General features: G+C 49.2%; 7 protein-coding genes across 7 annotated transcripts; 5 read left to right on the top strand and 2 right to left on the bottom strand.

The window, feature by feature from the left end:
* The first annotated feature begins 6797 nt into the window (after positions 1 to 6797).
* Positions 6798 to 7436, top strand: BDP81DRAFT_442411 (uncharacterized protein). Its single transcript, XM_060591669.1, has one exon. The coding sequence runs from the start codon at positions 7116 to 7118 to the stop codon at positions 7338 to 7340; it is 225 nt and encodes a 74-aa protein (XP_060438014.1). The 5' UTR covers positions 6798 to 7115; the 3' UTR covers positions 7341 to 7436.
* Positions 7437 to 12834: 5398 nt separating this feature from the next.
* Positions 12835 to 13573, bottom strand: BDP81DRAFT_466377 (uncharacterized protein; the record flags this gene model as incomplete). The annotated part of the gene is made up of 2 exons (XM_060594390.1): positions 12835 to 13371; positions 13517 to 13573. 2 exons carry the CDS (start codon positions 13571 to 13573, stop codon positions 12835 to 12837), a joined length of 594 nt encoding a protein of 197 aa, XP_060438015.1.
* An 827-nt stretch (positions 13574 to 14400) lies between these two features.
* On the top strand, positions 14401 to 15649 carry BDP81DRAFT_510337 (necrosis inducing protein-domain-containing protein; the record flags this gene model as incomplete). Its single annotated transcript, XM_060595743.1, has 3 exons — positions 14401 to 14622; positions 14769 to 15433; positions 15619 to 15649. The coding sequence occupies 3 exons, from the start codon at positions 14401 to 14403 to the stop codon at positions 15647 to 15649; spliced, it is 918 nt and encodes a 305-aa protein (XP_060438016.1).
* Positions 15650 to 16642: 993 nt separating this feature from the next.
* Positions 16643 to 18323, top strand: BDP81DRAFT_361664 (oxidoreductase). The gene is made up of 5 exons (XM_060586426.1): positions 16643 to 17059; positions 17119 to 17225; positions 17297 to 17453; positions 17524 to 17756; positions 17825 to 18323. Exons 1-5 carry the CDS (start codon positions 16759 to 16761, stop codon positions 18161 to 18163), a joined length of 1137 nt encoding a protein of 378 aa, XP_060438017.1. The 5' UTR covers positions 16643 to 16758; the 3' UTR covers positions 18164 to 18323.
* Positions 18324 to 18950: 627 nt separating this feature from the next.
* On the top strand, positions 18951 to 20848 carry BDP81DRAFT_510344 (uncharacterized protein). Its single transcript, XM_060595744.1, has 3 exons — positions 18951 to 20086; positions 20139 to 20499; positions 20560 to 20848. Exons 1-3 carry the CDS (start codon positions 19131 to 19133, stop codon positions 20644 to 20646), a joined length of 1404 nt encoding a protein of 467 aa, XP_060438018.1. The 5' UTR covers positions 18951 to 19130; the 3' UTR covers positions 20647 to 20848.
* Positions 20849 to 21079: 231 nt separating this feature from the next.
* On the bottom strand, positions 21080 to 21617 carry BDP81DRAFT_442416 (uncharacterized protein). The gene is made up of 2 exons (XM_060591670.1): positions 21441 to 21617; positions 21080 to 21379 (listed from the first exon to the last, which is right to left on the bottom strand). The coding sequence occupies exons 1-2, from the start codon at positions 21464 to 21466 to the stop codon at positions 21250 to 21252; spliced, it is 156 nt and encodes a 51-aa protein (XP_060438019.1). The 5' UTR covers positions 21467 to 21617; the 3' UTR covers positions 21080 to 21249.
* Positions 21618 to 21957: 340 nt separating this feature from the next.
* BDP81DRAFT_442418 (uncharacterized protein) lies at positions 21958 to 22989 on the top strand. The gene is made up of 2 exons (XM_060591671.1): positions 21958 to 22113; positions 22178 to 22989. The coding sequence occupies exon 2, from the start codon at positions 22339 to 22341 to the stop codon at positions 22966 to 22968; it is 630 nt and encodes a 209-aa protein (XP_060438020.1). The 5' UTR covers positions 21958 to 22113; positions 22178 to 22338; the 3' UTR covers positions 22969 to 22989.
* The last annotated feature ends 101 nt before the right edge of the window (positions 22990 to 23090 follow it).

The raw sequence follows: 23090 nt of genomic DNA on the forward strand, positions 1-23090 counted from the left end.
CGTCGATCGTTAGACTAATAGAGGTGATTTGAGACCTTCTCGATGTAGCCCCCTACACTTAGGCAGCGGCCATGATCGATACGATACGAATGGACGAAGAGGGAAGGACGGTACGCAAGGAGGCTCATTTCGGACGAAAGACCCATTGCTTAATGATGATGTAGTTGGGTAGTGACGGCTTAAACACCAACATCCCGGTGAGGTCAAAAGCGCGCCTCAAAGCCTTAGCCCCAGAGAAATTCGAGGCCAACTTCTCCATGTAACGTTACGGGACGAGGATGTGCTGACAGTATTACCACAGTGGTTCAATGTTGCCAGCGTAAGACGAGTAAGTTCCTCGTGCTGGCGATCCACGCGCGTTAATCACATATGCCATTTCTCGTCTTGCAGATATATATTGATGAGTCGGCGAGTGTTTCATCCATTTCTATTCGAGATGGAATCTAGAAATCTATATTTTCGAACCAGTGTCTTATTATTATTCTTTGGTCTAAGTCTATTACTGCGAAATGTTCGGGAATACTTGAAGACTCAGTCATCACAGATACTGGAAACATGATTGGTTTTAAACGTACCTATATGTTAATTTGTTTATAAGATTAAGAAACCCTGCTCATGGTTGGTACTGGATCCGAGGCGAATATTGCTAAAGATTGGTCACCTGTCGTTTGTTATCCTATTGTAGTAAATATATCCGTTCTACCGAGTAGTAAACCTGGGCCTAGCGATTCACTGAAGGAGCGTTTTGTAGAAGACCGCTCCCAACCTCGAAGGCTGAAAATGGCTTCTGGCACTCGAATGTCGTAATTTCTCTTGAATTTAAGGCACGACCAAGACAGGAATCGGGAATGTGTTGTCATCAGCTTCCCACCCGCTGTAGCCTTCTGTCAGGCCCATCCCAGTACACTCGTTACAACGATTGTCACACCATGCCTATGAAACAATATGGTCTTACACAAGCATGACTAAGTTTGCCAAGGATATGCCAGTATAAAGGGTCTTCCACTCACTATATAGATAGTCGGGATATTCCCATAGCCACTCGTTCTTCATACTCATCAATACATCCCATTGACCCCCTACCTGATAATCGCTGCCCAACAGTTATGAGCCCAGTTGTCTTTCTGACCACTGGATACTCTGAATAAGCATCACACAGTCAACTACCTCTTTGTCTATTAGCAGCCCAGGCAGGCACCTGGTCAATCCACGGGTATCACAACCGACCTATTAGTCTATCGGACAAGATGTCTACCGTACAGACTACTATTCGCCTTAAAAGCCAATCTGACTGGCCAGACTGGTATACCTTCATCAGGATGAATGCCAAATCTAACGGGATATGGCAGTTCTGCAACCCTGACTCTGATGAGGCCTTGACTGCGCCTATCAGACCACAACTGCCAGTCGACCCAAATAGCGACCAAGTTACTCTGTTTGACGCCAACAGCAGAGTATATATCGAGGAGCTTAGGCAGTACGAGCGAAGAACCCAGGCGCTTCAGAAAACCATGAGAGACATCACCACCACTATCGAGCCAACCATGCTCTCCTGGCTAGTGGATGCTGATACTCCAAGAGAAGCCCTGCGAAGCCTGAAGGACAGGTATCAACGATCTCCTCAAGCGGAGAAAAGACTTACCTACAAGACCTATAGAGATCATCTCATGAGGATCAAGAGATCAGGCACCCAAGAGTGGATTCAATCTTGTGAGACCAATCTCTCCAAAGCAGTCAGATTGGGCTGTGAAGAGATGAGTGTACCTCATCAACAAACCACCCTTCTCAACGCATTGAAAGGGGTATATCCAGACTTCGTCGCTCCCATGGCTAGGGATACAACCAGGGAAGAAATTGACGACGTTGATCCATCAGAACGGCTGACAGGCAAGAAAATCCTTCAGCATTTGAGAACCTGGCTAGAGGCTGGGCATGGAGATGAAGACTCCAAATCAGGCGGTGCATATGCCACTTGGCAACAGCGTGAAGAAGGCCAATCTCCACGGGTTTCAGCCAAGGGCAACACCAACAACGCTTCTTTTGGCCGAAAACCAAAGGATAAGGACAACAGGCCGAAACCCTTTTGTCTATTAGATGGGAAGAAGCACTTTTATCAGGAATGCTTCTATTTGAACCCATACATTCGTCCATCCGGCTGGACTGGAGACACAGCGAAGATCCAGATGGCTCAAGATTTCCTTGCCAACAACCCTAGGCTAAAGGAAAAGATAGAGCAAAGCAGGACCAAGAGCGTCTCTCCAGACCAATTGGCAGAACAGAAGGCCAGCAAGGCCAACTACATACGGGCATCCAGTCCATCAGACTCAGATACTGACTGGTCGGATACCAGCTCAGTGCCAGAAGAACCAAATGGCAGCTGTCAGCACATCGCTCAAGCCAGCGATAACAAACACGCTGTACTTGTTGACAGCGGGGCATCAGATACCCTCACATGGGACAAATCTCGCTTTGCAGATCTAAACCCTGTCAAGAAGACCTTTGACACCCCAAATGGGCCTATTATTGCAACCGCAAAAGGGATCATGATAGTCAATGCAGTAGATGCAATGGGCCAACCTCATCAATTGCGAATCAACAGCGCATATTTAGTACCAGACGCTCCAACTACCCTGATCAGTACCATCAGATTAGAGGAGCAAGGACTTTGGTTCTCGGCAAGGCAATGATGCCTTGAAGACAATCAGGGCAGTCCTCAATTTCAAATCTGGATACTAGAATCACAGTATCATCTCGAGCCTCCTGACGGCCAAGGGGCAGTCTATTTCTCATCCTCTTCTCAGCCTCGAGCAACCAGCAAGGAGAACGCCAAACTGTGGCACGAACGACTCAGCCACGCAAATAAGGCGGCTCTTCAACACCTATCCAAGGCATCCTCAGATGCAGGAATAGAGGGTCTTCTGATAGAGGACTGCGAGACATGTAGACAGGCCAAAGCAATGAGGAGCATCTCAAGACGTCAACCAATTTACAAAACCACTTACCCATTCGAGAGGATCAACATTGACTTCTTTCTGATGGAGGAAGCGTACAATGGGGCGAAAGTCAGTATTATCGCCACATGCCCATACACCAAGCTGAAGCTCCAGAGAGCACTTCCACATCGACGACTTCTTGGCCTCCGATTTATCAAGCAACTAGTCAAGTTTCTCTCAGTGCAATACGATATTGTTGTACGATTTTTACGGCTTGATGGGGATGTGTCTCTACAGACCAACATAGAGGACTACACCTCCGAGGAAGGGATCATTCTGGAGAGAACAGCACCATACACATCAGCACAAAACGGCCAAGCCGAGAGAGCTGGGGGAGTTATATTTGCAGCAGCAAGAGCTCTCTGTATACAGTCAAACTTTCCCCCACAACTCTGGCCAGAGACAACAGCGGCAGCCGTCTATCTTGGCAACCGAACTCCAAGAAGGAAGATCAACTGGATGACACCAGAAGGAAAGACGAATGCGTGGCTGAATGCCAACAAGGGTACAAAGCGCCCAGAACTATCATCGCTTAGCCATCTCAAGAGATATGGTTGCAGAGCCTATCCTCTGACCAAAAACTACATGGCTGGCCGCCAAAAGTCAGCCAAGATGGCACCTAGAGCTCATATTGGCTATCTCTGTGGATATGATAGCTCGAACATCTATCGCATATGGGTCCCTACTCTGAATCAGGTTTTCAGATCCAGAGACGTGTCATTTGACGAATCAGTTGTCTACAATCCTTCAGAAGTCCAGCAACTTGATGCCGTACAGATAAGAGAGCAGACAGGGCATCTAGACCTGTTGGAACTCCATGACGATATTGATCACGATATCGAATCCATTCTAGAGGATTTCGCGGCCCCAGATACCTATGCAACTCATCCGTCAGACCGCCAAAGTTCTATTTTCGCTCCAGATAATAGTCTTCCAACTCTACCTTGTCTTAGGGAAGAAGTGACGCTAGGTAACCGCCTATCCAGCCAGCCTGGCAGTTCTGTAAGAGGAACAGAAACCAGCCTCGATATCTCTTCGGCTGGGGGGGTGATGTCTAGTAGCCCTCCACTTCCATCTTCATCGTCAGCCATTACTTCAGACGAAGTAATCCATGACACCATCTATGTCAACACAGAAGAGACAGTGTCTCAACAAGAAGAAAATCAACCCTTACATAGGGACCATCAGATCGAACCTGGGTGGGTGGAAGGCTCCCCTCGACCAGAAGATTCATCACCAACCCAATCAGCGACTTCACCAACTCCAACGAGTGGAGATGGTAGCAATACTTCCAACAATAACACTTTGGAAGGTGTAGGTCAACAGCCCCTCAGCAACGTTATCAAAAGACGCCAGAAATACGACAAAAGTGAAGGGGTTGACTCTTCCAACATCCTGAAATCCCCGAGGCGACGGAAACCAAGTAAAGAGGCAGCAGGCTCTGAATCGAGAGGTCTCTATCAGAAGCAGTATATCGCCTACATATCCGCCAACACAAGCGCACTCCATAGCGCAACGATGGATGCGACAAGAAAGATGCACAAGAGAGATCTTCCTCCAACTCCCAGAAACTGGAGAGAGGCTCAAAAGCACCCCTTCTTCAAGGAATGGAAAGCTGCTTGTGAATCTGAGCTAAAACACCATTGGGATATCGCCACATGGAAGAGAGTTCAGATCTGCAACGTCGACAAGGAAAAACACTTTATTATCCCCTTATTATGGGTGTTCACTTATAAGTTCGACAAGCACGGCTATCTTCACAAGTTCAAAGCAAGGATTTGTGTCCAAGGCAATCTTCAACCGCCGAACGATCTCGACACTTCAGCATCAACTCTTGCTGCCAGAACCTTCAGAACCATGATGGCCCTTGGAGCCAGGTTTGGACTTCGTTTCTGGCAAAAAGATGCAGTCAATGCGTTCACAAACGCCTGGCTAGATGAGGTGGTGTATGTCAGACACCCACCTGGCTTTGAGGAATATGAGAGTTGTCTTTTGCTTCTCAGAGCTTTATATGGCCTCAGGAGGTCGCCTCTCCTCTGGCAACGTCACATTACCAAAACTATGAAGCAAATAGGCTTTCGCCAACTTGAGGAAGACGAGTGTGTCTTCATGAGAGATGGGATCATCGTCTTTATATTTGTAGACGATATAGTGATCGCTTTCCTCCCTGACCTGCAGGAAGAGGCCAAAAAGATCACTGATGATCTTCACAACCATTACCAACTCAGAGATATGGGCGATCTCCGATGGTTTCTTGGCATCAGAATTATCAGAGACATCAATGCCAAAAAGATATGGCTATCCCTCGATAACTACATTGACTCTCTTGAGACCAAGTATAAGGTCCAAAACAACAAAGGATGGCCAATGACTCCAATGGCACTTGATCAACTTGTCAAATACGATGGTCAAGCGTCAAAACAGACAATCATCGAATATCAGAGCAAGGTTGGATCTCTCAACTATGCAGCTGTTATTGCCAGACCCGATATATCACATACAACATCAAGACTCTCTGAATATCTTCAGAATCCTGGTCCATCGCACATGGAAGCGGCAGACAGATGTCTTGCCTACCTTGCCCGAACCAAGGGATTAGCAATTGAATACGATGGGTCAGCAGACGGAAGACTGTGCTGTTCTTCCGACGCAGCATTTGCTGATGACCTCAATACACGACGAAGCAGTCAGGGGTATATCACCATGCTCTTTGGTGGTCCTATTGAATGGAGAGCCACAAAGCAGACCTGTGTAGTTACCTCATCAACGGAAGCAGAACTAGTTGCTCTCACTCAAGCCACAAGAGAGTATATGGCAACCATAAGGTTAATGGAGAATCTCCAGATTCAACCAGACGGTTTCCCTACTATTTACTGCGACAACAGTCAAACTCTTCGTCTTCTGACAGATGAAAAGCCCCACAGAACCTCCAGGCTGAAACATATCGATATACAGAATTTGTGGGCTCGCCAAGTCTGTCGGAAAGGAGACATCACTTTCAAGTGGATGGATACCAATAGCACTATCGCTGATGGTCTAACCAAACCACTGAACGCACAAAAACACCGAGAATTCGTTCGTCAACTTCGTCTTGTTAACATCACACACCTGCTGGGCCAGGAAGAAGTGTGAATAGCTTCAAGCAAAGACTTGAACCTAGGGGGGTGTGTCAGGCCCATCCCAGTACACTCGTTACAACGATTGTCACACCATGCCTATGAAACAATATGGTCTTACACAAGCATGACTAAGTTTGCCAAGGATATGCCAGTATAAAGGGTCTTCCACTCACTATATAGATAGTCGGGATATTCCCATAGCCACTCGTTCTTCATACTCATCAATACATCCCATTGACCCCCTACCTGATAATCGCTGCCCAACACCTTCAAACTTGCAAAAGGGATCTAATTACAGCGATCCTCATCCTTGAACATCCTGCTGTTTTTGGACTCCGGTACAGTCCGACTGGTGATTGAGCTGTCCTATACTTTAATGTGATGTTAATGAAAGATAGCCTTCTTGGACTTTGTCTTTATGTGGCAAAAGGCTGATAAAGTGGACGAATCATCACTACGCACCGATGCGACAAGGCTGTTCCATTCGTAGGCCATGTCATGGCTCTAGAGCTAAAGGTAATGCTAGATAATATTCCTATTGGTTCATGGCTTCGCCTAGCTATAGGCTGAAGTTGTGACTCACTTGGGCCAATGATTCCCGGCCAAGGCAAAACCCCGCCCATAAAGTCAAATTTGAGCTTCAAAAGTCTGCTTTTAACACATTTCTCTTTCTCCTCACCAATTGGCAACTCAAGTATAATCAACCTCCGGCCTTAGCCAAGACTCGCTCAATCGTCAGCATGTGGCTCATAGACACAACAACACTTAAACTTCATGAACGCTCAGAGGGTGCAAAATACACCATCCTCTCTCATACGTGGGATCAGCAGGAAGTGTCGCATAAAGACATGAGCAACCTCGCCGTTGATTCCACTCAGAAAGGGTTTGCAAAGATCGCCAAGACGTGCGAAATTGCCAAGTATCTGGCATAGATTGGGCCTGGGTCGATACATGTTGCATCGACAAGAGCAGCAGTGCCGAGCTAACCGGATCAATCAATTCCATGTGGCGGTGGTATCAAGAAGCTGAGATTTGCTACGTCTATCTCTCCGATTTTGTAATGCCACAAGCGGTCAATGGTCAATTATCAGAAGAGGAGGCTCCTGTCGTGGACTTCGAGGACTGCCGCTGGTTTACTCGGGGATGGACCTTACAGGAGCTTCTCGCGCCCAATCAGGTAGTCTTCCTCGACAAGTACTGGACAGTCTGCGGCACAAAGGAGTCTTGACGCAAGCAGATATCCGAGATTACATGTATCAGCTCACATGGCCTCGAAGATTCTAGCCGCTTGTTGTTGTTGTTGTTGTTGTTGTTCTATTTAACGCCATGGCGGCAAGGGCGCAGCCGCCCTTGCGGCAGACCTCCCGGAGGGTATGTGGCGTGAAGGGTCGCAGGCTCTAGCTAAATACTATATAGTACACGCCGTATCCTGACGTCCTCCAAGTCTTGCTCGTGAGCTACTATGTGTTCTATCCATCCCTAGTTCCCACTGGTGCCCTAGTTCCGTTATAACTATCTGGTTTCTTATTAGAGGTAGTTTGTCGTTTGGAGGATAGGTTATGACCTATCTCCTAGTACCGCGGGCAGATCTTCTGGAAGAAGTCTGTCACGCAGAGGAAGGCCTGGAAGCCTTCAGAGTCAGTGATTAGCCCCTTGAAGTAGCGATCGAGGGACCCTATAGGTCCTACGGGCTCCTGGCGGCTGTAGGGGTAGAGGGTGGGCCACTGTTGCCTCCTCAGTAGGGTCTTTCGGCAGTAGACTAGATGGTCTGCCTCCTTAACCCATCCACAGGAGCAGGTGAGTAGTGCTTCTGTGTGGTTAAAGCGTTGGTGATATTGTTTAAAGTCCCCGTGGCCTGACCGTGCCGCGAGAAGGTGATGAAAGGCAGCCCTAGGGAGGCCAAGTTCAGGAGGGCAAGCAAGGGTAGCCTTGAGCCCTAGTTGGGTATAGCGGGGAGTTGCCTCTTGTTTCCACCATCGTCTATATTGGCGTCTTGGCCGCTCTTTAGCAAGCCACTTGATACCTGATAGAGTAGCTAGTTGGCCCCTAAGGACTGGTAGAGTTGTTCCCTCCTTAGCTAGGCTGTCTGCTTCTTCGTTTCCTTTAATACCTTGGTGCCCAGGAGACCAATGGGTTTGTATATCGTGTATCCTAGCTACCTCCTGGATCTCAAGGAAGGCCGCTTGTGAGGAGGAGTCTGGGACCTTACCGCGAATCCTGAATAACGCTGGTATTGTCGATGCATATGTGTATAGGCTGGCCTTGGGAGGTCTGAAGGGCCCGTCGGAGCCCAGCCCTCGCCCCCTCCGCCTCACCATCAAACACTTCTGCTAAGCCGAGACGGCCGCAGCCCTGGGCTATACGTTTATTGTTGCGATAGATAACAAAGCCGTACCCTGTAGCTCCGTCAGGAGCTTTGGAGCCGTCTGAGTATACGACTGTATGCTGACCTGGCACAGTCTTGAGCCAGGCCTGGAAGATCCTAGCTGCTACATCCTTCGTCTGTGTAACTATAAGGTAATAAGACCCTGGGAGGTATTGCGGCTGTAGGAGTGCTGGCCTTGGACACTTAGGTAACAGGCCAGCTGTTCTTTGGAGCCTGGTCTGTTGCCGCCCTGGCTGTAGCAGCCTTGGGACCAAGGGATGCTGTTGGTCAACCTTCTGCAGGCGTATAGCGAAGCGTAGTCGCGCTGCTTCGAGGGCTATCTCTGCTGTAGGAAGGCCAGCGTCTCGGATGAGGATGCTGGTCGGTGTGGTTCTCCAGACAGGCAGGATAGCCCTTGCTGCTGCTGTAATAACTTTGCTAACTCTACGGGCCAGGCCCTTCTGTCCTGTACGTAGTACCAACTGTAACTATCTGTAAAGCAGTACTACTGCTAGTATTGGTGCCGCTGTTTAGGGCTGGTTTGGTTAGGCCCGCATACCAGGTCTCAACTCCATATAGGGCTGTTGGAAGGACACAGGCAATAACCGCTTTTCGTACTGCGGCTGCTGGGAGCCCCCCTTTAGTATTTGTTAGGTGCCGAAGGAACTGGGCTACCTTCTTTGCTGCCGCCACCTTAGTTTCGACATGGTGACGGAAGGTGAGTCTCTTGTCAAACCAGACTCCTAGCCATCGTACAGGCCTAGCTGAGGCCTTGATAGTTAGGCCCCTCGCTTGTATTGCATACCAATTGCCAGCAGAATATCCTGGGCCGCGAAGAGACATACCACTCGAGAGGAGGACCGCGCCTACAGCTTGTTCGACATCTTTGACGTGAATTTACCTCTCATCTACGGCGAGGGATCCAAGGCATTCCATCGTCTTCAAGAAGCAATATTACAAGATTGCACTGATCATTCCATATTTGCTTGGAATGATGAAGTGGAGAAACTCGATGACATCTTCGGACAACGGTATCGAGGTCTGCTTGATAGCTCGCCTTCCGACTTTTGGGACTGTGTTGATACTCTCCCTGTATCGGAGCTGTGAGATGACCCCGGCGACATTCAAATGACGAACAAGGGAGTCAGGTTGCGCATTGATGGCTTGAAACTCTATTATGAGCGTGAAACGCCTCTATAGAGGGTCCTCGTGCCAGGCCCGGATCAAACTCAACTCCTCAGCAGCAACTCTGGAACTAGAGGAGGTCGATCCACGCACATGATAGATTTGCGACACAAATTCAGTTGCCCACATCTTGGAGATCGCCGTGTTTACCTGCAAGTCTTTCGAACATCCTATTACTTTGCAAGGCGCCCGCGAAGGGTCCTACCTACAAGTTACCCGGATCCGGCACATTGTCACGAAAGATTCGAGTATCACATTCCCAGAACGATTTCTATAATACAGTCCGGCACAATCCTGTTCCGATTGGAGCATCACTTCACATTAATATACGAAACCTTGCAGCCACAACTCTGGGCACTCGAAATCATCGGTACTTCGGCACCGCGGGTGTGGAACCGAATACATCAGTCAATCCTCATCACTGGTCAACTCGCATCTACCACAGTCGTTACTTTCCGGCCCATACCGAATAAAGATTTAGATGGCTTGATTCCGAATCAGTTCGCATCACAAGATACTTGGGAATATCTGTATTTCAACGTCGCAATGGGACTTGTGCAGAATGGGCATGGAAAAGAGCTGCAACCCTGGGTGAACATTCCCAACTACCGAAAGCCCGGCTACGAAAATGTCACCGCGATATCAGCATCATTAGTCGACGCCATGAGAAAGCTATCCGACACGGACTCTCGCCTGCAGAAGGATGACACGCCCTCCGGCTGCGACACCTTCCAGTTCTCGGCGGGTCCCATGACACTTACACCTATGTCGATGAGAGCAGTTAATCAACCGAGTCTCATTTCGCAGAAGAGATCATTCGTCGTCGCGGAAAGCGCAGCGCGATCTGTGCAGGTCAAGGCGAAGACAAAATCGTATTTTGACCCAGACGGGATGATTGAGCATGAAGTCACCATCTCCATTACACCGCCTGCCTCATCTCCTGAAAGCCTTCGGCCCTTGGGATACTACCCATTGGGAGCGTGAATCAAGACTACCTATGTAGGACTCAACTACGAGCTTGGCTGAAACGGAAGTGTGTGTCAATTGAAGGTTGCCGGCATAGGGGCAAATTGTTTCCCGAAGACTAAGAACTGAACACTACCCTACCTCCAGACAGCGAGGGAACTCTCTGCTTATGAATACAGCTTGAGTTGTTAAAACTCGTGAAATTCTTTGTTCACGGGGGTTGTTGGCTCTCGTTTACCCTATCAAGGGTGCCCTGATATGCTGTTGAGTCTCTGTTCGGGAACGATTCAACGAACCGTTTAGTTGCCAAGTTGGGGTGTTGACGCAGGGTGGAAGCTCTCAGAGGCCAACTGCGGTTAGGGGTAGAATAATGAATTACTGAAATCTGCTCCTCCCTCGACGTGTACTCCCTGCGCTGTATATATATCTGAGCTGCTCCTTTGTTGCTTGGACTCCTTACTACCTCTAACTAGCCCCTATCCGGGAGGGCTCTGACACAAAGCCTGGGGGGCTCATGAAGTATTCTATCAACTATTTCTCAAGATCATCAGGGATCAATTGTTCATGCTTTTGAAAAGATGGGCATGGTTGCTTACTGCGACGTGACTGAAGAATTTCAATACTACCCTATCCAGGTCACTGTCTTGTTTGATAGATGATCTATGCTGTAGAAGGGCCAGGGCGCCTCGAGAATGCGCGTGGCAAGTAGCTTCGGTATCCACAAGCCTGCTCTGTGGCTGCGCACCAATAGCCTGATAAAGTTGGAATCAGACCTGTTCTCACCGTATCATATATGTGGAGGAGACGTGGCTTACCTCGAACAGACCAAGGATGAACAGAGCGGCCACCACAGAGTCGTCTTGACCCACATTGGGATTCTTGAGGGCGTCGTTGAGTCCCATAATTGCCCTGCCATAGTGGCTTCTGGCTTGTACCATGAGTCCGGATTGAGTTAGTTGCCGTGATGAGCTGGCAAGTGCAGTAGCTTTTAGAGCGTCGAGAAAGCAATCAGCAGGGGTCGTGGACGAGATGGCTGGCAAAATGCTGAAGAAGGTAATACCGGAATCTTCGGAATAGTCTCGATAAAAGTGGTTTAGTATCACTGTTCCCTGATCGACTTGAATTTGGCGGGGAATTTTTGATTCCGTCGCCCGCTGCTGTCTTTCTTTCAGCTTTTTCGTGACTCTTGTGTGAACCAGCTTAGCGATATGGAAGTTTTCTTCTCGATGGAATGTCTGCCAGGTGTCTTGGTATCCCTGACATGTTCGCTTGCTTGCTTTGCATTTCTTGCAGCTTGGCTTTTCTTCATCGCACTGAACATATCACATCAGTCACTCACTCTTTTGTCGTAGGGGTTGCCAACATCATTCTGAGCTTTCGCATTCCCACGTACCTTGACTTTCCTCTCTTTACAAGTAAAGCACCAACCCGAAGGCCTTCCGATGTTTCCCATGCCAACTAGCGGACGAGTTGAACTGAGATGTTAAGATGAATTGGTCGATCAAAGTGTCTTGTGACAAGATTTGTTGATGATCGACCAGGAGGTACCATAATGTGTAGAAACTTAGCATCAAGGAGAGCCTCCTGGCTCTATTCAGGACGTGTAGGATCGCTTGTGTCATGCAGAGGCTAAACCATTTGCGGCCCGCCATCCGATGCGAACAGATGCACGAGTTCCCAACCTTAAAGCTAAAGCTTAAGTCTGATTCGGCACTTTTACCCAGCTTGTTGCACTAAACCAAAATATCCCACCGGCTGGTTCACCAATTCTTGACATATGTTTTACCCAATCTGGTACTAAAAATGTTCAAGTGAAGAGTTCCGATGACTCTCGATAACATGCACGGAGAGTTGAGTTATCTCTAGCAAGTCCGGTCGTAGAGACATGAACCTAATCAAACTGGCTCGGAAAAACCCGCATACCAAGCCCGGAGCTGGCATAAGCCTCAGCGTCAACATCATAGGGCAGAACTTAGCTCCCTGCACGGACAGATGAGCAAGACTGCGTAGACATCAATCATAGTTTAACGAACTTGTGACAATCAAAGCAAGAAGTTGGGACCGGAATACATTGTTCCAGCGACAGTATTGTTTATGCTGTATTATTCTCCGCCACGGGTACAAAACCACCTGCAGCTAAACAATCGAGCCATCATCTTCGCCGAGAGTCCGAAGCGGCCGATCCCCCGAAACAGCGTCAGCTTATTTACGAGAACTCGTAGTAGAGGTGATCCCATGGTCCGCCATTGTCGACCTTGATCTGAATAAGCTGCTTGTTGATAGTAAAGTCCGCAATCGCGCCTCTAATAGCCGAAGAGAAGACTGTTGTTCCGAGTCTCTCCCAACACGCCTTGCGGTTCGCATTGGTCTCTGTGCTGGAAATCGTAAAGGATGCCGAGGACCTTAGGCCCATAGTGGTACGACAGTCCCCGAGCGCTTTGTTCATGTCGTCGTTCTCGATCTGGTATCCCAAGACCTCCTTCAACTCCGACGGCTGAAGGCCAGTCATCTTCCAGCACTCCTTGAGAACCTGTCGCATCTTGAGGCGGGGCGTAGTGGTGTCGAATCCGTTCATCGCCTTGATGACAGTCAAGCGCTTGGCGACCTTGTTCACAAGCAGGGTGTCAACAGGAGAGGTGCTGCCATCCTCATCCCTAGCAGTGTAGCCATCTGCGTAGACGGAGAAAGCCCATCGGTTGCCAGTCTCGTCAGCTTCGGCATCAACAGCATAGGCACGGTTTCCCTGCATAAGAATTAGTGAATCGGCTCCAAGGAATCATTTGGCTCATGACGTACGGCGAATGGTCGGACAAGTTGGCCAGAGATCTATCTCACAGGGTTAGCTCAAACCGGAATGGCCTAACGGGGGTAGTTTCAGGGCAAAATACCAGTGTTAAAACAGAGCCAAGCGCCAAAAGAATGGCGGGGAAGTGAGCTGAAAGCATTTCGAATAGCGAGTGAATATTAATTGGACAAATGAGTGTCGATGCACGATGGCAGGCTGTGTGTAGGCAGACTGAGGAGTTGATGTCTTGATACCTCAGAAGATGGCTTCAATGTTTGACGACAAGGTATATATCTTCAGTCTCTGGACTTGAACATCGCAGTGAGTTGTCGGATACACTGAAACCTTAGTCTTCTCTTCTCTAAGCGAATAGGAGAATACAGTGGACAGGTCTTGGTTGACGAAAATTGATGAGCTTGAGTTGGTTATGCATACAAAATGACGGTGGGTTGACAACTTGGGACTCCTTCCCTGAATCGCTTGATGTGAGTTATCACTTTGAACTCAATATGACGATCCATTTTGGTCTTGTATCGACTCTCATCAACTGCTTTTAGTTGCGAAAGAAAAAGCGCTTTGGGTTGTTGTGGATCTTAGCAGGTGGGACAGCGATTGCGCCGAGTCAGTCAAGTTCACTATATTTGGCACGATGTTATAGATCCTTGGCATGCAAGAGACGGGATGAACATTTCACAGCTACCTTGTAAACCGAGAAACTCTATTTATATGAACTATCATGTTTAATTAACTGGCCCAGTTGCAGATTCAACGAGTCAACTTTTGTCAAGCATTGTTCGGACACTCCGATCTCGAAATGTTTTCTTGCATGTAATGATCAAGGAATAGATAACTCCTCTTTTGGGGTAAGTTTGAACTGGCTATGTGGTGGTTGAACTAGCTATATCACCTAGCTTTCTTCCCTCGATTTGGGATTGTGATTACCAAGTTCGTTCGGCTTCATTCTTTCTTTTATACACCCTAGCCACCATGCGTCACTCGTTGTTTTCATCCTTGCTCGGCCTAGCCACGATCGCGGCTGGTGCAGTACTTTCCCCAAGAGAAAAGGATGTTTCCTTGAATAATCAGTGGAAGAACCATAATGAAATCGCGGCCTTCCAGCAGCAAATGGCAGACGGCACGCCGGGCGACATCGAACTTCGTTTCAAGCCTTGGCTGAACGATGGTAGCGGATGCTTTCCTTACGCAGCTGTTGATAAGGACGGCTTCCACGGGTAAGATTATTCACAGTTCATCAGATGTTTCTCATAGGCTTCGGGCTCATAACTCCTCCTAGGTGCGGTCTCAAACCTACAGGAAAGAGCGGCGGTGATTGTCGAGACTCCTCGAAGGGTTAGGTTTATTCCCGAGTTGGAACCTCGAATGGGCGCCCGGCCGTTCTCTACTCGTGGTATCTTCCCAAGATCCAGACCAAGACCGAGAACCACAGGCATTGGTATCTCATCATTGTGGTTTGGTTGCATACCGAGACATGCAACGCTGCTGCTGGCGATTACGACATTGCAGGCATCAGCTACTCAACCGGTACGGAGACGTACGACAAAAGCCTCACCTCGTCCACGATGTTTGCCTCCGGAGATAGCGGGACGGGTGCTACCAACACGCACGCCATCGTGGGCTACGACGGCCAGGTCAACGTCTTCCCCTCAGCGAACAATGCTCAGTACGGACTCAGCCCGCCTTTGATTAGCTGGGACAAGTTGTCGCCAGCGGCCACGTCTCAGTTCAATGCCTTCCGCTATGAACATGCCCGCTGCCCCTTCACCGACGCCAACATCCAAGCCTCTCTCGACGCAGCATACAACGCGGACTTTTACGCTAATCTTCCTGCCGAGCCTGACTCGAACTGCGGCGCGACTCCCACCATACCTTCAACACCAGATGCTTCTTCGACGGGGGTTTCAAGCGACCCGAACACTGACCCTGTTGAGGAGGGACCAGAGATTCCTCTGTCTTCCTTCCCGGCGGATCCTACCTACACACCTACCCCTGCCAAGAGGCTGTAAGACTACGAGCGTAGATGTGATGAATTGTATTATCCGGTGCAGACAGAAGTAAAAATAATCTTGGTTGGCTGCAAATAATTTACAGGCTGGACTACCTTACAATGATGAACTTCTCTTACAGCTGCCTACCAATGTTTACGCATGATTGCATGTACTTTTCGGCAGGCCAAATATCTCTGAGGATCAGTCTCAAGCCACCTTCCCAGAGATAGTTGGCATCCGCACACCCATGCACACGTCATTTCCATTTCTATTGACTGGCGAGGCATGATCCCCTCTGATTTGGCCTAATATTGGTTGAAACAGTTATAAAAACGATTATGGAAATGACTTAGCGTACCAGAATTGACTGAGGTTCACAAACACTTGCATTAAGACGCGTCGCGTGACGTGTTGTGGTATCGAGATAGCCCAGAGTGCCTAGGTCCCTTAGTACCGCATTGCGAGCGTGTGGTATTACTCCGTACCATCCGCTAGGACGACGCCTGGAATGAGCGCGAGGACAGTGGAGGGCCTAGGAACGTGCGGACAACCTAAGCTCGGTCCTGGGGGCCATGTAAGGCCCCCGAAAGAATTTTGTTACGATATCAAAATCTTGACATGATGTTCAAAAGTTCACATGATGTTGCTAAATTGTTTATGGAAATTTCCAGCTACTGATGTTAGAGCTACACCTGGCACGGGCCCCTCCATGTTTAGAAATGCAGCGGCAATCGATTATCCTCGTGATCGGAGTTCTACTGAAATTCTTCAAGTTCGTCAGGACAAGGAATGGTCAACCGATGTCGGTTCCTGCGAATTGGGCCGGTTAATTGTCGGAGAAGGTCATGCTGTTCGCCATCCATGACATCAGTGACCTGCTCCTTTAGGCAAGTCTAACAGTTGGAAGCGGTTGTGGGGATTGCTTTGCCGAGAAGCTTGGCAAAGACCTCGCGTTGTTTGGTGCTGATACCTAGACTGACTGCTTGATTATCATCGTAAGCAGTATTGCGCCTTCAACTAAGGTACCAAAGGACGGGCGCCTTAATTAGTAATCTGAGCTCAACGACGTTAAAAGGCGCGTCTGAGTTGCGGGAGTAGTTGTGGAGTTTACCCGGGGAGTATCGGCATTGGCTTGACGCCAATTCCCCAGCCCACCATCCCGTATCGCCGGGCTTAGTTGCGACGGTGCCCCGCACCGCGGTCATGACATAAAAGGGTGCCAGGAGCTGGTGAACTTTGAATGTAGTAACTCATGGAGGACTTTTGAGCTTGTTACCACATTATTTCCAGATCTGCTTTGCTTCGCTTCCGTCTCAGCAAAAGACCTCTCGCCTTCATCATGTCAACCATCAAAGTTGGTGTTGTGGGCTATGGCTTCGCCGCCAAGAGCTTCCACCTGCCCTTCATCACTGCCAATAATGACTACAAAGTGATCTCCATCCTTCAACGCGCAGAGGCTCCCCAGGACCTATCTTCAGCAGCACCTGGCTCCCACTGCAAAGTCGACTTCCCCAATATTAGACATTATCGCACAGAGGAGGAGTTCTTCGCCGATCCTGATACGCAACTCATTGTTGTCGCAACACACACAGACACCCACGCCTCATTTGCCGAGAAGGCCTTGCAAGCTGGTAAACACGGTACGTGCAGACCCAGACTGTTGTCTCAACACACAAAGTTATCTGACTGTCGCACATAGCAATTGCGGATAAGCCATTTGCGAGATCATCCGAGGAAGCAGACCGTGTCATCAACCTTGCAGACAGCAAGGGCCTGATTCTGACTTGTTTCCAAAACCGAAGATGGGTAAGTATTCTGTCATCCATATGCGATGATGTTTTGCTCTTTTCTTGTTTTAGCTACTGAAAGGAACGTAGGATGGCGATTTCCAGACTTTAAGAAAACTCATCAAAGAGGATGCATTGGGTGACATCAAAGAAGCTGAGATTCACTATGACTTCGAGTCACCTAGTTGGCTCTCGGGAATGTCAAAGAAAGAGTACACTCCTGGCGATGGCATGGCCTTTGGCCTTGGTATGTTTTCACTGGACTTTTCGCCAAATCTTTGTGAGTAATATCTGACTGCTTACGTGCAACCTTTTAGGAACCCATAGCATTGATCAGGCCGTTACGCTTTTTGGTCGTCCAAAGTCCGTGACAGGCTTCTTCCGAGCTCAGAGAGGCATTGAAAGCGAGGTTGAGGACTCTTTTACAATCATTCTGCAGTATGGTGGACCTCAGAAAGACCTCCTGGTCACTGTCAAGACCTCGGTCACCACGCCTATGTCGCAGCAATTGAAACACTTCATTCGAGGTACCAAGGGCTCTTGGCTTAAGGTACGTCCACTTCCAAAGATTGCACAGGGTTCTGAAGACACGTTGGGTTTGACTAAACTTCCCTCCAGTTCCAACAAAGAAGCACATGCCCTCAAGAAGAGCAAATTGCAGAGGGGCGCAAACCATTGGAGCCAGGCTTCGGCGAAGAGCCAGCCGAGGTGTATGGTACTTTGACCACGTACGAGGAGTTCAGCAAGGATCAGAAGTTTGATGAGGCGACGAAGAAGTATGTTGGCCGAGTCCCAACCATCGCCGGGCGATGGCTGGGTATCTATGAGAACCTGGCAGATGCCATCAACGGCAAAGCCGAGTTGGAGGTTAAAGCGAGGCAATCTCGTGACGCCATCAGGATCATCGAGCTTGCAAGGGAATCTCACAAATCTGGAGCTACTATCTCATGGAAGTAGAGCCTCTCGCCAGCGGCCTAATCTCTTGATGCCATAGTGTGTTATTTACTCACTGCAACCTTGCGCTTGATTTGAAATGGAAACGAGGTGCTGGTAATCTAAAGGCATTCAATTCCCCAGAAAGAGACTACTAGTATCCTGCAGTGACATTAAAATTCGTGATCAAATTGACGTTCCCTCTTCAGGACTCAAAATTGCCAAATATCAAAATCACTCGCGTCCAGCGATCAAGGGTGTCGAACTTGATAGATGGTCAGCAGTCCCATATCCGGAGGCCGGCCTCCGAGCTTCTCCGCGAAGACCCACGCTTAGGTACATCAGGCTGCATAATGAAGACGGAAATCAATCACTCAGTCACAGCACAGTCATAAGCGGCAGAGTTCAGCTCCGAAGAGCCCGGAAAAAGGTCTCGGGCAATCACGTAACCGAAGCCCTGGAATACCATAGTAGGAAATCGTAAGCACCCTGCAATACCTTTCCCGGTGATCTGGGGTAACACCCCGCATTCGGCGGGGTACACGATCTGTAGTCAGTTGCCTTGTAATGTTACCCTGGGCTACACGCAGGCATGTTATCCACGCGGGCATTGCACTTGGAAAGCGGAAGACAAGTTTTGCCTGCGGGATTTCTGAATAAGTCAAGTCGAAACACTCCGTTTATGTTGAAGTTTGGTGCGTATGCATCCATCACGTCTCAACTCAGTCATGACGGTCTTTGATCTGCTGCTTAGACGACTCAAGATGCCCATCAAACAGCTTTGCCATCTACTGAGCAACTCCTCCCCCCTAAAAGAGTAGCTATATCCCTCGAGGTGGGGGAGTCGTGCAGACTCTAAGGTTATATCTAACCTTACTTGCCTCGAAGGAACATGAATGTCAGATGTCAAGACGTTAGTTCGGAATAATCTCCGACTTAATCAGGATACGAAGACTTGGCATCATTTCAAGAATTCTTCAGACCTTCCATCATGGTTCCTTTATGGAACCAGCCATTATGGCTGATAATCGTTGCCTTCTCAATCTTCGCGTCTCTAGTCTCTTCCAGCAAACAATGCGAATCCTCTCGATACGAACACAAACCTCGGGTCTTCGTCCTTACCGATATGAGCAACGAGCCAGACGACCAAATGAGCCTCGTCCGGTTCCTCACCTACGCCAATGAGCTAGAGATTCGAGGCATCGCGGCAATAACTTCGACCTGGCTCCGAAACCGTACGGATCCCGATACTATCCGAGAGGTCATCGAAGGGTATGGAGAAGTGGTCAGCAAACTCAACAGCAATGTCCCTTCCGACGCCGCATATCCATCAGCCGAGGAGCTTCTGGGCAAGGTATCTAGTGGCCACCCAGTGTATGGTCTTGCATCGCTGGACCAGAACAATTTGAGTGATGCAGCCGTCGCTCTTGTTCAAGCCGCAGACGAATCTAGTGCTGCGGATCCGCTGTGGGTGTCAATTTGGGGCGGAGCGGCTGTTCTGGCTGAAGCTCTGCAACATGTCTCGTCAACGCGTGATGCTGAAGCTGCAGGCAAATTCGTCGAAACTCTCCGGGTATACTCTATTTCGGACCAGGATGACGCTGGGCCTTGGATTCGCGATCGGTTCCCGACCTTGTTCTACATTATCTCCCTCCATGGCTGGAGCGAATACACACAACCGACATGGATCGGTATCTCGGGAGAAGAGTATCGCCACTTTGATAAGGGCGGGCCAAATACGGAAATTGTCTCCAACGCTTGGCTGCAAAAGCACATCCGTATCGGACCTCTGGGCTCCCACTACCTCAACTGGACATTCATAGTCGAAGGCGATACCCCAGCCTTCTTGTCTCTCGTCCAGAATGGACTTGAAGATATCGACAACCCCCAATGGGGTGGATGGGGCGGCCGATATACTACATCGATAGCCGACGGGGGCCACCGATTGTACAGACACCGCGGATTATGTGCGCGGCGAGAATGGGGACGCATTCTCCAGCAAATATGCGACTATTTGGCGATGGAGGGAGGATCTCCAGCACGATTTTGCTGCCCGAATGCAGTGGACCGTCAACGGGAATTTTGGCGGAAATAATCACCAGCCGATCGCTATTGTCAATGGCTCTTGTGGTCCGTCAAGTCTCAACGTTGAGTATCAGTTTGGTGAAAGCCTGGTCTTTGATGCGGCTGAAAGCTGGGATCCAGACTCCGACACCCTGTCATTTGAATGGTTCCATTATCGTGAAGCGAGTGGCAGGGACTTGGAAGGTTTCACTATTCCCCTGATCAGTCAAAATTTGGATATCGCAAACTTGACTGCAGATGGCGGCGTTGTCAGGTTGGAACCACTCAAGAATCAGGTAAGTCTTCGTCTGTGATGAGAACAAAAGCCGAGTTGAATGCTGACCTTGAATACATAGACAATGCATCTCATAAGCTCTATTCGAGACAATGGGGATATGCCCTTGGTGACCTACAGAAGGATCATTCTGCAGCCCTCTTGGTAGACCATCTCAGATTTAGATTAGATTCAGCGCATGCGGCTCCAGCTACTTAGTATCATGTGAGCGTGATTCCGCTCGCTGGGGATTAAATCATTTGACTTGTCAGCCGATACATATAGCTAGATAGTTCTTCAGCTCCCAATACCAAGTATGCTTACCGTTGCCTTCAAAACATCTCATCTTGACCTGCGATTCCCAAGGTACTTGATCAGCGATGAGGTGGTTTTGCTGTGCGGCTCATGACTAAGTGGCCAAGTGCCGGCATTAATAGGCTTAGGAAGTTGAGGCAGTGCTAATTATAGGGCCGAACCGATGAAAGAATAGGGGGCTAAGCCGAACGGTCCCCCACTGACAATCACCTTGGATGCTTCCAAAAAGATCTTGCCAAATACACACCTCTGCACACGCGTTTCCGTACGACGCAATATTACTGCACACATACGGCGACACGCGCTCTACACGCAGGCATTGCCATTCGGCTGAGACCTGATTGATAGTTGTCACCCGATGCCTCCGTTTATGTCGCCATCTGAAAGGACTCTGTGATCTCACGACAAAGGCGCTGCGATGATGAAAGTGAAGCGTGGCCAACGCAAATGAGTCAGTCTAGGTGCTCACAAGCTTGCAGGATTCAGTCGATGAGCATCTCTTACAATTCCGGGGGATTGGAGCTCTAACCTCTGTATTCCAGAACGAAGGGTCAAATGCGACGAGAAGTTGCCTAGCTGCACAAACTGTGAGTGATCCAAGGACGCACCGTCTTTCATCTGCAAAGCATACTGGCCTAACCATAGTAGGTGTCCATGCTGGATTCGAATGTCATCGTTCGTTCCACAGCCACAGCGACACGCTTGATGTGACAGCCCCAAAACACCACGAAGTGCCTATTACCCGAAATCCCAGCCCGCTCAACCCCCTAGCCCTCAACGAACAAGAGGGGAGAGCATACCGCTTTTTTCAAATCATCGGCGCCCCGACTCTTTCGAGCGGTTTCGAATGTGAGTTCTGGGTAAGGCTTGTTCTGCAGCTTGCCAACGCAGACGACGCCATTTTTTACGCAACCGTTGCTCTTGGGCTTCTGCTCGAGGACATGCACAACTGGCCGATCTCATGGCCGGTGCCTCGCAAAGCCCCGTCCACCGAACGGACGGCGAATGCGCTGCAGCAGCTCTTCGTGCCTCTCATAGGGAAGGAGTCGGCGAATATCATCTCACTTGCGTCCGCTGTGGTATTCGCGTGCATTGAGGTAGTTAAGTATTTTGTTGCAATGGTTCACTCGGTACGCCAGATGGAATGATGCTTATCTCTTTGCAGACACTCTGCGGCAACGCCCGCAACCCCATGAAGTTAATCTCTTCCGGGATTGGCATCTTGACGCAGCTTGAAGCTTCCATCTCATCCCCTCCGAAGTTGGAAAGTCTTGCACCATTCGTATCCGTCTTTATACGACTAGACTCGTACATGAAAGAGGTTTGGAACATGAAATCCCCTTTGGTAGGAAAACCTATGATAACTGTGTAGCTTCTCCAAACAGAACACCACACACAACCAGGGCCGCCTGTATTCAGGCATATCAGACCATGCCCATCATCATTCAACAGTCTCAGAGAGGCAAACAGACATCTCGAAACTCTGGAAAATCTCTGTCTGTTCGTGGCTGAGCAACAAGGGGAACCACGGGACGCCCAGAACAAAATGCCGACTCGGACTTCCTGCCAGAGCATGTATGAGGAATGGCTAGAGGCTTTCAACGCCAGCTCCATCTGTACAGATGATGAGAAGTCTCATGCACTGCTTCATATTCGGCGACTGGATGTTTATTTGACTGTTCATGGGCCAGAAGACACTGGCACCCAGTCCGATTGGGATTACTTTCTTCCAGAATTCATCGAACTGCTCACACATGCCGCTTCAGCAGTGGCCGCATCGAACAAGAGCGCATCTCATTGGCTACATACATCGTTCGTTCTAGGCGGCGGTTTCATCATGCCACTATGCAGACTTGCTCTGCGATGTCGGCACCCAAGCACGAGACGAGCCGCGATACACATACTACGCGGTTCCCGTCGTCGGGATGGTCATTTAGAAGGGAAGCTAGCCGCGCGGGTCCTGGAGCGTATCGTGGACGTTGAGGAAAATGGGTCAGGTGAGATTACCGAGTGCCGTGACGTTCCCGAGGCAGCTCGGGTTGCTGGCGTGTTGGTCAAATTTTCGGGCGGAAAGGGGAGGGCGAGACTGACGTATTCTCGTGCTGCTGGCCCGAAAGACGAGCGAGCATTGGTCGAAGAGGAGCTTTCGGGAGGGTCACATTTCCGAGGGGATTAACACTTGTCTTTTTTCTTAGAGGAGAATCTAATCGATCTCTCGAAAGATTTCTCAAGAACTTGAAGCCTTGAGTCGCAGCCAATGACCAATTGACCAACGGACCGAGTCCAAATACGTGCTTT

The sequence above is a fragment of the Colletotrichum phormii genome (assembly GCF_030913505.1).
Source record: "Colletotrichum phormii strain CBS 102054 chromosome Unknown BDP81scaffold_40, whole genome shotgun sequence".
NCBI classification, from domain to species: Eukaryota; Fungi; Ascomycota; class Sordariomycetes; order Glomerellales; family Glomerellaceae; genus Colletotrichum; species Colletotrichum phormii.

Coding starts and splice junctions, on each gene's coding strand:
- BDP81DRAFT_442411 (XM_060591669.1), top strand. CDS start 7,116: ATGTGGCGGTGGTATCAAGAAGCTGAGATTTGCTACGTCTATCTCTCC.
- BDP81DRAFT_361664 (XM_060586426.1), top strand. CDS start 16,759: ATGTCAACCATCAAAGTTGGTGTTGTGGGCTATGGCTTCGCCGCCAAG. Junction 17,060..17,118: donor CTTGCAAGCTGGTAAACACG/GTACGTGCAGAC, acceptor TGTCGCACATAG/CAATTGCGGATAAGCCATTT. Junction 17,454..17,523: donor TGGCATGGCCTTTGGCCTTG/GTATGTTTTCAC, acceptor GCAACCTTTTAG/GAACCCATAGCATTGATCAG.
- BDP81DRAFT_510344 (XM_060595744.1), top strand. CDS start 19,131: ATGGTTCCTTTATGGAACCAGCCATTATGGCTGATAATCGTTGCCTTC. Junction 20,087..20,138: donor GCCGACGGGGGCCACCGATT/GTACAGACACCG, acceptor CGCATTCTCCAG/CAAATATGCGACTATTTGGC. Junction 20,500..20,559: donor TGGAACCACTCAAGAATCAG/GTAAGTCTTCGT, acceptor TTGAATACATAG/ACAATGCATCTCATAAGCTC.
- BDP81DRAFT_442416 (XM_060591670.1), bottom strand. CDS start 21,466: ATGACATTCGAATCCAGCATGGACAC. Junction 21,380..21,440: donor TTCGAATCCAGCATGGACAC/CTACTATGGTTA, acceptor TGGATCACTCAC/AGTTTGTGCAGCTAGGCAAC.
- BDP81DRAFT_442418 (XM_060591671.1), top strand. CDS start 22,339: ATGCCGACTCGGACTTCCTGCCAGAGCATGTATGAGGAATGGCTAGAG.